The sequence below is a fragment of the Carettochelys insculpta genome, chromosome 5 (assembly GCF_033958435.1).
Source record: "Carettochelys insculpta isolate YL-2023 chromosome 5, ASM3395843v1, whole genome shotgun sequence".
NCBI lineage: Eukaryota > Metazoa > Chordata > Testudines > Carettochelyidae > Carettochelys > Carettochelys insculpta.
In genome coordinates, this window is record NC_134141.1 from 10167306 (window position 1) to 10183145 (window position 15840).

At 47.8% G+C, this 15840-nt stretch overlaps 1 protein-coding gene across 1 annotated transcript in view; it reads left to right on the top strand.

Moving 5' to 3' along the window:
• Nucleotides 1–14533: 14533 nt before the first annotated feature.
• The window catches only part of GRIN3A (glutamate ionotropic receptor NMDA type subunit 3A), a 75932-nt gene continuing 74625 nt past the window's right edge, over nucleotides 14534–15840 (top strand). The window contains exon 1 of the mRNA XM_074994030.1: nucleotides 14534–15286. Coding sequence (XP_074850131.1) covers nucleotides 14534–15286 — 753 coding nt within the window. The remainder of the gene's footprint in view (nucleotides 15287–15840) is intronic.

Here is a 15840-nt window from a genome sequence, read left to right on the forward strand (position 1 = left end):
GCCCCGTCAGGACAAGCCGTGCGGCGACGAGCCGCGTCAATTTCGAAGCGCTGCGGCCGCCCGCATGCTAATGAGGCGCTGAATATGTATTTCAGCACTTCATTAGTAAACTTCGAAATGGCCATGCAAATGGCCATTTCGAAGTTTTTGGCTAGTGTAGACGTAGCCTAGGAGAGTTATTTTGAAATAACAGCTGGATAGACACATCCTGAGAGAATAACTTACCGCCAAGCAAAGTTTCCTTCTAACCCCCCTATTCAAGGTGATCTTAGCCCTACAATAGGAAGGAGGTATACCCCTTCCACAGCTGTTTGGGTCTTGCTTTGGTTTTTTTAAATCTTTACTATTATAACTTGGGCCAAAGAAATCTGATGCGGTTCAACAAGGAAAAGTGTAGAGTCCTGCACCTGGGACAGAAGAATCCCAAGCATTGTTATAGGCTGGGGACCAACTGGCTAAGCAGCAGTGCAGCAGAAAAGGACCTAGAGGTTATGGTGGATGAAAGGCTGTGTATGAGTAAACAGTGTGTCCTAGTAGCCAAGAAGGCTAACAGCATACTCAGGTGCATTTCAAGCAGATCTAGAGAAGTAGCTGTTTCATTCTACTCAGCACTGATGAGGCCACATCTGGAATATTGTGTCCAGTTTTGGGCCCCCCAGTAGAAAAAGGATGTGGATGTGCTGGAGCAGGTTCAGCAGAGGGCAACAAAAATGATTAAGGGGCTGAAGCACAAGACTATGAGGACAGGCTGAGGGATTTGTGCTTGTTTAGTTTACAGAAGAGAACACTTAGGGTTGATTCAATAGCAGCCTTCAACTTCCTGAAGGGGAGCTCTAAAGAAGAGGGTGAGAAACTGTTCTTAGTGGTGTCAGATGGCCGAACAAGGAGCAATGGCCTCAAGTTACAGAGGGAGAGATGTAGGTTGGATATTAAGAAAAACTACTTCACCAGGTGGGTGGTGAAGCACTGGAATGTGTTACCTGGAGAGGTGGTGGATTCTCCATCCTTTGAGGTTTTTAAGTCCTGGCTTGACAAGGTCCTGGCTGGGATGACTTAGTGGGGGTTGATCCTGCTTGAAGCAGGGGGCTGGACTAGATGACCTCCTGAGGTCCATCCCAGCCCTATGATTCTATGATTCTGTTCTATGATAACTTAGGTTATTCACGATGGTCCCAGATAAAGTCAGTGAAGATTTCCTGTTGACTTCAATTATCCATGTAAATACCCAATTCCTTTTTTAAAATCTTGTTAAGTTCATGTGCTCAGTGAGATCCTGTGGCAATGAGTTCTAAAGGCCAATGGAAAAATATTCACTGCTTTTCAATTCACTGAATGTTACCCTGTTCTTGTCTCAAAGAGCTGACTAGAAATGCCTTACCTTTTTCAATACCACCATCATTATTCTGTATATGTTGTACCATGTTTGCACTTCTGAAAGCCTTTAGGAAGCATGCAATTTACTACTGATCTCTAATGGGATGGTTCAAACCAATTTTCTATGTCATTCTGCAGGAATTCCTGAGACGGGCTGTGAGATAACATGAACATCCAGTTCACGTACTAGCAATGATTAATTATACCACTACCCTCTGTCACACACAAAAAGATTGTTATTTAAAGCACCGTTAACTCATTCAGACTCTGGGTTGCTCACTAATTGTACACATTTTTCACCTGTATGTTGGATTATTCACAGTGGCTCAGTTCCTCCATGAATGTATTTGTCAACTTTTTGCTACAAAACGGTAGTTCATTTTCTATCATTATACTACAGGATTGTTAGCTGGATTTGGCTTTCGTGTCAATAGCGCCAGCAACGCTCCCTGTCTACACATATCACTATGCAGCTCACTGCATGACACTCAATTTAGTGCTTCTCAGGTTCCAATTACATGGGGCAGATGCTCAGCTCCCATCCATTGTCACAGCGCCTTTGAAGTCAGCTACAACAGCAGACTGCAGTGGAGGATCTACCTGACTCCTCCCGTGTTTACCATTACTCTAGGAACTATCAAGAACTCTCACTACTACTGGGCTTAGAAGGATTCTAGGTCTACCTAAATTGGGGCCTATTCCCTATACAAAGGGATGAGTTAGGGCAAAGATGATGCATAACTATTGATTGGGAGGGCACAGTTTAAAGGTGGGGGAAACATGTGACACCCTATGCATTGCCTCTAGGCTGAAGAGCAGCAGCATAGCCAAGAGTGGCAGGACACTAGCAAGCAAGTGCCCTGGGATATATCTCATGACAACTAGGCTCCACAAGCAGAAGCAGGCTCCAGGAGGCCACCCTCCAAAAGGGAAGTAGCAAGAGCACGTCGGGGACAGTTCCTCTGCCCCAGCATACAGACGTGTTAGCAGGGCTTGCTAACCATGTGGACATCACTGCTCTAGCAGACACTTGGGCTAGCCAGCAGAGCTCAGGCCCAGGGGATGCAGGCCTTGAAAGCCCAAGCCCCTGCCTAGCTCACAGCATCTGCCCAGCTATTTTTAGCACAGGAGCTCATGCGTCTCTCACTTAACTGTCTCCCAGGCTTAGAGGCATGCGCTAGTTGCCATATTACTTGTCCCATGAGGAAATGTCTAGCAGTGGAGATTCCAACACCCTCAGATACATTGAAGGCTACTTTACCCTATGAAGGCTGCCTTACCCTAGGAAAGCTCCCATTGCAAAAAAAGTCCGATTGGCTTTAAAGTAAAGTACTGCAGTAAAAGCTTTGTTATCCAGCCTGCCTGGGAAATGGGGGTTGCCAGTTACCCAAGTTTTTTCAGCAGACTCAAGAAACGTCTAAGAAATGAAATAACCTTACTGAACACTACACCTTTTAACACTATTACAGTACACAGTACTGTAGTTTAATGCTCTCTGCTGCCTCAGGGGCAAACAAACACACCTTCCATCAACACTGGAAAATGATACTGGATAGCGGTCAGAATTTCTCCAGTTAACTGAAGGGGGAATTGCATTGTCAACTATGGTGGACACTATTAATCCAGTGTTCTGGATATTAAAGTGCTGGATAGCAAAGGTTTTACCGTATTCAGTATAAACAAGGGTGGTAGAATCTGTCCCCTAACTACTTAACACTAAACATTGGTTTGGATTTTGACTCTCCAGTAGGATCTGAATGAGGGTTAACACTGTTGTGTTGCTCCAGAAGCAGATGAGAAGTGAGTTCTAACTCAGTCATAATTCAAGCCATGATTTCCCTCCCACCACGCGGGTCTGCATGAGTGAAAAATGACATCCACAACTGCATCAGCTCAGCTGTGCTACATGGCATGTTGGCTGGAGAACAGAGAACAGCAGGGGAGAGGCAAACCCACCAGTAAAGATACCTTACAGAGGGTTGAAAGGGTCTCCTGACTTCCTTACTGCCCTGCCCGGAGGCACAGAAAAAGGTAATTGTCCATCTTTTGCTACTTCGAAAAAATACAAATACCTCGATGATAAAATTATTGAAATACCAATTTGCAGCATGAGCCAGATATAATATAGAAAAGGCACCATCAGCTAAAGCAGCACTCCAGTTGTCTAAGAAGGTGGGCACAAAGTGGGGAGGGGGGTGGAGCATGAAATTTCACCAGTGGGGCACAGCATGATTGGCTGCTGGATCCCAGGCTCATCCATCTCACTACAAAGGTTGAAAAGGGTTACTGGTTTTATATTTGTGTATTCACTTTTATGTACTCATTAATAAAGTTTTTACTGTCTACACACTTCTTTTCTTACACGTGCCTGAAGTGGTTTCATACGAACATGACCAATATTTCCATCAGTTTGAATTACATTAGACAGGGTGAGGAGAGGCCACTAATATGACCCAATATAAGAAGTTTGTTCACCCTGGCCTAAGACATAGCTGAAATAAGGCCATTGGCTGAGTTTACAGACTGATCGGTTGCAGACCGAATGAACGTAGGGAATTCCTTCACTAGAAACATGGCAACATGGGTTTTCCTGACACTACTTAAACAACCTCCTGCAGAGATAATTATTAGGCACACAGAAGAATTCTCCCTTCAACCTAGGGCAACCTGCATTCCCCAGAGGTTGCAGATTTTTCAGACCCCTGAGCAACACAGCTGTGCCAAGCTAACTTTAAAGCACAGACCTGGCCTTAGGGCAACACACACAGCTACACAAACCTCCTGAGTATACTCTGGAGATTGGAAAGACTCAAAGCCAGTGGATAACTTAACTAAGGTGAGTGGACCTACTGCAAAACCAGACCCTTCTTCTGTATGCAAGTCTGACACACCTGGGTCATTGGCAGAAGGGAATGAACCTGTGACCACAGGGGCTAAAGCACTGTGCTCTACCAGATGAGCTAAGCATCTTTAGTGCACATCAGTCTCATAACCTGAAAGGCCTGATATCAATCCTCAGAAGAGGCACCACATGAGCTAAAAGCCAGCTGGCTAGTAGCCAGGGCTGCAGAGCAGAGACTTCACCCTCCCTTGTCAGGGGTGTACCCTATAGACATTCAAATCCAAAGCAAGTCTCCTCGTGAAGCATGCTGCCAGGACCCTCCTGCACTGAAGTGATGGTCAGTCTCTGAGTACTTATATGCCCCCTTACGGGAGTATCTGAGCTGCTCACAATCTTTAGAGAGTGCTGTGGGCAGGTGTTACATCCCTGTTTTACAGGTGGGAAGCAGAGGCACAGAGAGAGTGAAGGAATAAAGGGAAGCTGTAGCAGAGATGGGCAGTGAAGCCAGAACTCCCACACTCCAAGCCACCCCTTTAGCCATCCTTCTTCTTTGTGCTCAGGATGCTTGCTTAACACCAGTAATGTAACGAGGGTGTTGCTGGTTGGTAGCTCTGTGAAGAGCTTAAGCAGTTGAGCTTTAAAACAAGCCTCATGCCACTGGAGTTGTTTTCCCCATGAGTAGTTGTTTAAATTCTCCAGTGCACTCCAGAGCTAACCTAGGTTCCTCCTGAAATCTGATCCCATCACCAGATCCCCTCCTCATACCTTTGGTGGAGCAAGTCTTTCAGCTCTTTCTCCCTGGAGGATCTAGCAGCTTGCACCACTTCCTACCAGTTTGTGGCTGATGACTGGCAGTCCCCACCAGTTCCCCACCAGACTGGGAGCCATTTTGGAAGGACCTTTCCTAAACTCCTTTCTCTTGCAGAATGAGGCCCAGCCAACAAAGGTCAAATCTTTTTGACAAACCCATACGCTAATTAGCTACAGGCCACCCAGATAGGCAGTTAATTACTTCCAGGTGGTCTGAGGTGGACTCATTCTCCTTAAAGCCCATCACAGGTAAACTAGAACCTGACTCTCCTTAAAGAGGCCAGCCACCAAGAATGGGTACTGTCATTTTCCCCCTTTGCTCATTGGCAGAGCATGAGTCAGCAAGACAAGTGCACAGAATAACCAGCACCCAGCAAGTACTTCCACACTGGAGCCAGGAGGAAGCAGGGATGAAATTAGGACTCCAATGCAGTGTTCCCTCTAATTTTTTTCTACCCATGGGTGGAATAAATTTTGTTATGTGCACCACAAATAGAAACACCTACTGTTGATTGTGGCTGGCTGTGGGCACTCTGCTCCAAAGCACGTCTGAAACATGGTGCTAGCTGGGGCCATTTGCTCAGCATTGGGTCTAAAGGACAATCGAGCCCACCTTTTATTCCAGCAATGCCATACAGAGACAGGGACATCAGTAAAACACCTGCAAGAGCAGGCTGTTAAAACATATTTGCCAGAAAAGATGCTGAGGAGCCAACACCAGACAAGGCAGCTGAGGGAGGAAGCCTAAGCTACCTCATTAGATGTCAATAGTCCTTGAGGAGGGATCCACAGACATGACCACACCGAGGGCAAGAGGACAGTTTTGGAGCTCAGTTTTGTAGACCCTCTGTAATCTTTTCCCTCTGAAGGAAGCAAGGGAGCAATTGTGCTTTGGAGAGAGACCTCTGAAGGGACAGCATCCTCTGGAGCTAATTCTGGTGCATTGCTGGTTATGCTATATGTAGTTATGATGACTGAAGGTGGCTAGGTAACTTTTCCTTGCTGGCATCAGCAATTTTTACTGAAGCCTGTAATCCTTCTGACTCGCTGCCATAGCTGTCATCCAGTCTGATACTCTGAGTGCAGAAGATGGGGGGGCCACAACAGACCTTATAATTACCTTGTCTGTACAGGCTTCTGCATAATGGTGGCCACGCATGCTTTGAAAGTGCTGCTTTTGAAATGCACACCACCTGTGTAGCCAGGGCCCTTTCAAAGAGACACCCTGATTTCGAAAGCCCCTTCTTCCCATTTGGTTTTGGGAGAGAGAGATGGAAAGGGACAGGGCTGGGGAGACGGACGGACGGACAGATGGATGGATGTTTATACACACACACAGCCAAAACCAAATGGAAAGAAGGGACTTTTTAAATCAGGAGGTCATTTGAGGAGTAAAGGGACTTTGGAGTAGCGCGGGCACTTCGATGGCTGACCCACAGCTACACGCATGCCGGCACTTTGAAGTTTCACACTTCAAAGTTGCCACGGGGGAGATTTAGCCTAATGAATTGTTGCATATGCACCACAGCACTTCATTAGTAATCTCCCAACACCCTGCTTACCATGCTCCCTTCGAAGCTGGGGGCTAGTCTAGACACAGCTGTTGTGGAGTAAGAGTTTAAGCCCTATAAAATGAACACAGAGAGTTAATTCCATCCTGTACACGTGCCTCTTTCAACACCATGGATATTTTCCATCTTCAGCTCTTGTTAAAATGTTGACAGGTTTGTTAAGCTTGACGTATGCAGCGAATTATTCTCTTGCAGTGTTCTGTTGTGACCTTTCCACATTTTGCATTTCTTGGCTCCACATACTTTGCATGTCCTTCCCTCCTTGGGTGACTATAATTTGGCTGATTAATTGCCCACAGCAGTTGAGCTTCCCTCTTTCTCATGAAGCCTCTCTTGTCCTGTCCTCTCTCCTCCCTCATGCCTGCAAATGTAGGGAAGCATCTGACAGTGAAGGAGCAGTCTTGCTTTCTTCTCTTTCCATTAACCTGTTCATTCACATCCTGACATTCTTGCAACTGGGTGGAATTTACAGACAAAGACCTTTCCTGCACACTTTGGTAAACACTTGACTTCAGATATAGCACTTGTGTAAGTGCTCACCAAAGTGAGCAAGGGTTGTACAGTCTAGGCCTATAGAAATAAAAGGGGAGCCATTTTGACTCTGACTTTGGCTTCAAGTTGAGTGTCTGGCAGTAGATCAGCAGTGGAGATAACAACACTGAAGGAAGGTCGTGTCCCATCATCCTCTTCTCAAACCTAATATTCACCATAGTAACTGGATGTTTCATTTCAGGCCCAAAATGCAAACATATAGAGTGAAATCCTGGTTCTGTTGAAGGAAATGGGAGTTTTCCCATTGACTTCAATGAGGCTGGGGTTTCATTCCTAGAGCTTTTCTCTGAACCCAGGTAGCCAGCATGGAAAAGAACCATGTCCAATGGCAAACAATAGGACCAAATTCTATTGTCAGTTCTGGAAACTGAGCCATAATATTAGAAAGCTGAAATTATTGAAATCCAGAAAAGTGTTATTTTATAGCATTTGTGGGGACAGAGTACGGGAGGTATATATAATAAAGTAAATCATTCTTTTCCCTCTGCAGACCCAATGTTGTCTTCATTAGAGCCCATTTTTTCCCCCAAGAAGTCCATGGGAATTTTGTCAGAACAAGGACGAAGGGCTAGATGCTATTGGATGCAGGGTTTGACACATGGAGCTGAGAAACAGAGCAAGTGCTACTGATTGGGCCAAATTTTGATCTCCCCGTGCCAGAGAGAATCTAGCGGAACACTGATTTACAACCAATATCCCCACACAGACGATAAGAGAAAGAAGCAATGAAGGAGCATCCCAACCACTCAGTCTGTAAGGAGCACCCACAGAAGTACTTTCACAGGCTCATACAGAGTAAGAGGACAGAGCCAACTTCCTCCTGGATGTATTGATACTAGGTGCCTTCCTCACTGGAGCAGAGGGTAACCTCAGGATTGCAGGCTATGGCTACATGCCTACATATATAGAAATAATGGGGATCTGATTCTCATTTAAACCCCCATTCCAATGCTTAGGCAACATGAAGCATCCTTAGAGTGGGCATAACTTGACACTCTCTTTCCCTCATTCTGGCCACATAAAGGGCCTTTAAATGACCTTGATGTAAATGTGAATCAACAGGTAAATGCTAGTGCAGGGTGCACTATTAACATTTTTAGGGTCATGTATGGGGTGGCTGCATTTTGCCTCTCTTTCCAAACAAGTACCAATAAATACTTCATAACACCCTACAAGACCACCTATTTCACCTGTGACACTTAGGTGCGATCTAATAATTTGTTACAGTGTCTTCATTTCTTGTCCTTTTATAACACTTCCTCTGCTGCCCTCCCATCATGGACATCTTTGTGGTGCATAACTAACATCAGGACACACAGTACTCATCATCATAAGAGCAATAAAAAACTCATCTAATAGAACGATCTGAAATTTCTACCAGGATTGTTTTAAACAAAAGTCTCTGTAGTTTCATTACTAGATCTCTCTGTATTGTTTTTTCTAATTTCATTATAATGAACATGACCCTGCTGGAAATAAGACACAGAGGGACAGGCCTGATGCTGCTCACACCTTGCTTGACTCAGATGGTTGTATGAGGCAGACTGCAGTGAAATTTATCACTCTGCTCTCTGGGAGCCAGACTTTGGGATAACAGAGACTCACATACTCAGATCCCTTCATTTTCTATGCACCTATCACTGACTCGCCAGTTCAGAGCACTTCCTTGGAGCAAGACATAAAGTTACAGCCGCTCTGCCTCACCTTCCTTCTCTGGACATCAATGGTGGGTGCTGTAGTTTGGTTCTCAGGTCAGGTGACGTGAAGAAGCCCACTTCTTCCATGGTAAACATGTCCAAACTCAACAGAATAAAAACTCTTGCACCATGTCCAGGCTCATTTCCTCACAGGTTCCTTGCTCTTTCCTCAGTCTCTGCAGAGCACTTCCTTGCTCTGTTACAGAACACGGCCTCCCAGAGCTTTCTCCTTGTTGGACCAACTCCTGATATAATAAGGACTCCTACACCTTCATCCCTGTTGCTTCCTTTGTCCCAGGCCTGCTTTAGGACTACTTTTCCCCAGCTGCCCTTTCCAGCCAGGAACAGTAGCAGGTAAAGACACCTTCCCAGCTATTTCTCTCTTAGGTCTTCTTGGTCAACTGCCCTGCAGGACTTTCTTTATAGAAATAGCCCCCCTAGATCTAATCTTCATTACCTATCTTCCCACCAGGTTCCAAAGGATGGGATGTTTGGTATCTCCAGGTCCCCTTCATCCTGCCACTGCCGTTGTGGAGTATACACTCTAACATAGCATCCTAAAACCAAATTCAGGAGAAACCCACTCCATGATTGCATAGGAAGAGTTTGTTTGTGTGGGCTGAAGAAAGCTAGGTGCATAGCCAGTGAACCTCTGAACTGCACAGATCCAGAGGGCACTGCCTATGTTCGAACAGAGAGGAGCAGACCTGGTGTTACCTCATCCCTCTCTTCCTTTGAATTCCAGACTTTGCATTGCACAATTGTGGCTCCTTTGGTGCCTTGTAGGGTATCAGAACATAAAAGAAGCCAAAGGAAGAACTGGAAAAGGGCCATTCTGAATAACATTGCCATTTGGTATTCCCATAAGATTTGTCCTTCAGAATGAGGGGAATACAGTAGGACTGATACAAATGGGAAGACAATGGCAGCATGATAGCTCTTCAACTGCACAATGGGGTAAGCCTTCCACATGCGCCAAGCTAGGGACCGGAACAATCACCTCTGTGCCCAAGAATCCCTCTTCTCCATGGGAATGCTGGTTAGAACAATCTGGGTGAAGAAGCTCATCATCTTTCCTTACTAAAATATTCCTCTCCCATGGGCTTTTCTCATGTGAGGGGATAATTTGGAACTAAGGCTCACATCTTCAAAGGAATTTAGGCACCTCAGTCCCATTCATCAATCACTGAGATTTAGATGCCCTTAAAACCCTCGAGATTTCAGGCCTAAACCCATTACCAATGCTCAACACATCCTGTCCTCATTCCTTAACATCCCTTCCATTACAGCAGCACAACTGTATTCTCAGCTCTTTAATGTGATCATTGATTTGTTTAGTTGTTTCCCCATTTCTATACAAGCTCAGAGTCTAAGGCACAATTACAGATATCAAGTATCAGAGGGGTGGCCATGTTAGTCTGGATCTGCAAAAGCAATGAGGGGTCCTGTGGCACCTTATAGACTAACAGAAATGTATGAGCGTAAGCTTTCGTGGGCAAAGACCACATCTAACAAAGTGGGTTACACTTTGCAATTACACATACGTTGCCCTAGAACTATAATGAGAACACTGGTGTGTTTCACAGTGCCAGGGTCTTGTATGTGGCTCATTGAATAAACTTCCAGTGCCTGGGGAATCACAGCTTGTCATTAAGATAAAAGTTGAAAGTGTCGAGGATTTACCAAGGCTGGTAATTTATTCTGCTGACAACCTTCGCAATGAGAATGTGACTTTATAAGAGAACTAGCTCATTACTGACACACATTTCCCTTAGCTAACAGAACAAATTTTCCCATGACTTTTTATGTCTGGGCAAATATAGGTGAAAAATATGTCCAGGACTATTCAAACTGTTTAAACATATTCACTTAGTTTTCATTTGAGGATCATGTCCCCCATTTAGCTCTTGAGCCAGGAAAAGTGCATGCTTAATTTTAAGCACAGCTCAAGTCCTGTTGAATTATATCGGATTACTTATTCACTTAAAATTAAGCACATGCTTAAAAGTTTTGTTCAATCAGAACCATTACGAAAAACTTTGCTGGCAAGAATATTTTCAGAAACAGCAAATTATAAACATGTATTTCAGAATATCTGTAGAAAGCACATCTGGATTTCATGTCTAGGATTATTCAGCTCAGAATGCTGCCTTTAGTAGTTGCCCTCCACCAGTCAGTACACAGAAACATTTCATCTCAGCTCTGTGTGCAATCAAAATAGCTCAAAGTCTTATATTTACGATTGGCAATGAACTGCTCATGAATGAGCTTTGGACCAAGAGCTATAAGTAGAAATCATTTTGCGAATTGTGTTAAAGAATAAAGAAGAGAAATAAAAATTATGATTTGCTCATTGTCATTTCACAAGTGGAAGAACAGGAAAAAGTATTGAATAAATTATTTACCATGATTTTTACCCTGTTTTTCTACTATGCTTTCTACTATGTAACTCTTAAAGTAATAATATTACTTAATTGTCATGAAACTTCTGTTTTTCACTATAATGAAAATCTTCAAACAAGGAACAAATGGAGGTCCATTGTTCAGGAGAAGTTCTAGTAAATGTGGAACAAAAAGTTACATCTTGCATGATAATTTGCAGTTGACTCTTAAATCCCAGGTTTGCATAACTAGGGTAGTTTCTTTACAAGTTTCATGCATCTGGGATACTAACTAATAAAAGTCAAACTTCAAAACATCTTGGTTTAGAAGCCTGGAGTTTTTGTAAACTTTATAAAGCATCTTATCCTGGAAACTGAACTGGAAATCATATGAATATTATTTTTCTTCTAAGTTTTCTACTAAGTCCTAGTTCCAACTGGGTGAGAAATGCCACATAAATATCCTTCTCACAACAAAGCGAGATTTCTCCTTGAAGTCCCAGCTGGAAACCAAGAGTTGCTAAGGTACACAAAATGAAAAGTGAAATTAGAAATTTTTCCCACACCTCAGGAAAGGATGCGAGTCCAGCTCATTGTCATTGTGAGCTAAGGTCTGAGTGGGTTCCTATATTATCACAGCTATTTCCTCCACCTTTTCTGTTCTAGAACGGCTCATTTTTCTATAGGTTGGATTGGTTCTTTTCCATATTCAAAACGTCTCTCCCAACCAAAGAAGTCAGGAACCTTCAAAGCCATTTCTTGTCATGTAGTGGGATGCCTTCCTCAAAGGAAAAAAAATGTAGAAAGGGAAAAAAATGCAAAGGATAAAAGTATCAGGAGAGGGGATGAGAGTGGAAAGTAAATAGAAATGATTTTTAAAAGAAAAGAATGGAGGAAAGAGAAGTAAAAGACAAGTGAAATGGATGCATTTGTAGCAGATCTAATACAACTAGATGCTGAAACATCTTTCTTTATGACTGTGTCTACACTAGCCCTCTCCTTTCAGAAGGCATATGGTAATGAGCAAGCTGGGAAGATGCTAATGAGGTGCTTCTGTGAATATGCAGCACCTCATTGGCATAATGATAGCTGTGCACAATTCGAAAGCACTGCTTTCGAATGGCACACCACCCATGTAGATGGGGCCTTTTGAAAGGACCCTCCCCAAGACATCAAAAGCCCGTTCTTCCTATTTGGTTTTAGGAAGAAAGGGCTTTCGAAGTCCGAGGGTCCTTTCAAAAGGGCCCCGCCTACACAGGTGGCGTGTGATTATGCATATTCATGGAAGTGCCTCATTAGCATCTTCCCAACTCACTCATTACCATACCCCTTCCAAAAGGAAGGGGCTAGTGTAGACATAGCCTATAACTTTGCAAATTCACCTCAGTCCTGACCTACGACACCTGTTCCCACCCACAACATGGGATAGTCTTACTGCTTGTGACTTGATGACACGTAGTTTATTCTTTATGAATGAAGATTGCCACACTCTCTCGTGTCTCTCCTCTTCCCCCGCCCCGCCCCCGGCCTATTTCTTTCTTGCTCCCTTTCTCTGCACAGATGAGCTTTCTTCAAATAGCAGTCCTAACCAATGTTGATGGTTTGCTGACCTGTGATTGCACATCCCACGTGTTGAAGCCTTATTAGATTTGAAGCAGCAGCTGAAGGGAAATGTCACACAGAGCTGTAATGGATTCTCAGAAGCGAGTGGCGCAGAGGGGAGAAATTTGATACTGTATAAGTTCAGGGCCTAGTGCTCCTGTCCTTCCTCTCTGGAAACAATGTTATTGACTTGAAGGAAAGTGTACAGATCATGCTCTAGGGCAGTACGGTTTGAAACTCTGTACTCCGGCATTCTCTCATCTGGCAACATCCATAATCCGGCATGATTTTAGTTAGTTGGACAACCACTTATCGTAGGTGTGGCCAAGCTTCCCATGGCCCATAAAGTTTGTTTGCAGCCACCAGTCCTGGCTCTCAGGGTTCTGTGCAGTTCTTTAGTTCTAATTTACCCCTAAATGTCTTCTAAGAGCCCAGTAACTCATGGAAGTGTTGATAAGGCTGTTCGGCTATATCAACCTCCTGTGGTCCAGCAAATTCTCTTGTTCCCCACAAGTAAGGCCTGACTAGAGAGGTTTGACTTGTAGTTCCCAAAGTGTTGAGGGCATTAGTGGGCCACATCCATCTGGCAGGTGGCTCTGGGTTCAAGACTTGCCCACACCCAATGGGGAGTCCTCCTTAATATCTGCCCCCCATAGGCTACAACCCGTATCTACCTTTTTAATGCTCCAGCATGAATAATTTAAGGTATTTAGAGATAACCCAATGCATGTTGTTATCATGGGTGGCTGGCTGGTGCTCAACAGAAAGGTTTGCGGTGATCCGCAAAAGTTGGAGATCCACTGCTCTAAGGCAGCGACAAAAGCCCACACCTTATCCTCCTGTCTTAGGGCAGTTAGGAAACCCCTGGGAAGGCTGCGCCCTGCAGCTCTCTCCGGCTACTCACGCCTTAGCCCTGTGGCCCAAGGAACTGCGGCCAAGAAATTCCCAACTTCCACCCACAGCAGCCGGGGAGCCCGAAGGTTACAACCCGCCCCCGTGTGCCACTGCGGGGCATGACGCGCTAGTCGCTTCCTCTGGGGCCCGGTTTGGCGACCCCTGCCGGGAGCTGCGGCGTGTGGCCCCGAAGCTGCCCGGGCTGGGAGGGCGAAATCCGGCTGTCCACAAAAGGAGCCTTCTGCCCACAGGCGCATGGGGCTGCTGCAGCCTTTGGCTGCACCTCGGAGCCTCCGCCCTTGTTTAGTGCCCCGCGCTGCTGCCAGAGGCCCCCGGGGGCGGCTCAGCGCGCTCCGGAGCCCGGCGCTGGGAGGCGGCCTCGAGGTGGGAGCGGAGCGCAGCCACCTCTGGGCAACTCGGTGGCCTCGGAGCGAGCCCCCCGCGTGGCCGGCCGGCCTGGGGAGCCGCGTGGGAAGGCGGGCAGGGGAGAGCGGCCGAAGGAAGGACCGAGGCTGGGCAACGCCCGGAGCCGAGATGAGAGACGGGGCGCCCCCACTTGCGGGCTCCGCCTAGCCCCCGAGGAGCGATGACCGGGCCGCCTGGCGGGGCTGCCTCAGTGGCTCGCCTTCCCCGCTTCTCCGCCCGGCGGCCGGGGCTCTGCGGCCCGCCCCCGCCCGGGAAGCCCCGCGGGGAGGTGGGGGGAAGAGATCCATGAAGCTCGCCGGCCGTGGCTGCCCGGCGGTGAGCGCAGCGGCCGGGAGCGGAGGAGGAGGAGGAGGAGGGGGCTGGTGACTTCTCCCGGCTTCAGTGATGTCCAGGCTGGGCGTGTGGTGGCTCCTGAGCCGGGTCTGCCTGCTGCTGCTGCCGCCCTGCGCCCTGGTGCTCGCCGGGGTGCCCGGCTCCTCCTCCCACCCGCAGCCCTGCCAGATCCTCAAGCGGATCGGGCACACGGTGAGGATCGGAGCCGCTCACCTGCAGCCCTGGGCGGCCACCCACAGCCATGAGGCCCCGCTTGGAGCAGCGCCGGACCCGGCTCCCGCGGACAAGGAGGAAGGGAGCAGGGGGAGCCCCGAGGCGCCAGGGGCGCACGACACAGCCCGAAGTCCCGGGGCTGCCGGCTGGAAGGGCGCCGGGCTGCGGCGGCAAAGGATCGGGACCAGCCTGCGAAGCAAGGCGCAGCTGGGCACTGGGAACCTTATTGGCTACGAGAACGGAGCCCCGGAGCTGCTGGCGCCCAGGGAGGCGCTGCTCTGGGCAGTGGAGAACCTCAACCGGGTGAGCGGGCTGCTGCCCTACAACCTGTCCCTGGAGGTGGTGATGGCCATGGAGGCCGGGCTGGGCGATCTACCTCTCTTGCCTTTCTCTTCCCCCAGCGCCTCCCGGAGCAGCGACCCGCTCTCCTTCCTGCAGAGCCTCTGCCACACCGTGGTGGTGCAGGGAGTCTCCGCGGTCCTCGCCTTCCCGCAGAGCGTGGGCGAGCTGCTGGAGCTGGAGTTCGTCTCCTCCGCTCTGCACCTGCCGGTCGTCAGCCTCGTGCGCAGTGAGCTCCCGAGGCAGAGCCAGGTAAGGGCCCCAGCGGCGCAGGTGGGGGGGGCGGGGAGTGGCGCGGGGCTGCTCCCCTGGGAATGGACGGGGTTAGGCGGTGGAGCGCCCTGCGCCGTGCAAACTCTAACCACCCAACGCTTGAGCCCCGCGCCTGTCCCACAGAGCAGCCGGGCCGCCCCCCGGGCGTGCGGATCCGGACGGGTGTCTGGCGCGAGCTCGCCCAGTGCCCCTGCAGTTCAGCACCATGGACAGCCACGCGTCTCCCTTGCTGGCGCTGGCCAAGGTGCTGAAGCAGAGTCCTGAGCCGTAAACACCCCTGGGCAGGCCAGGGCCGCTCAGCCCGTGCGCCCAACTTTGTACAAGACCCTTTCCCAGATCTTCAGAGTTGGGGTCTTCCTTTGCTTTCGGCCGGGAAGGGACCGTGCAGCTTTGCCAATGGCAGAATGTGCAGCAGGAGTCTGTCTCTCATTCAGCCCCACTCTTGTGTACATGCTAGAGGTGACACACCAGCCAGCCCGAGATTAAAGTTGCCTAATACTTTTCTAGCGCCCTAGACTTCCTTCAGGCAACAG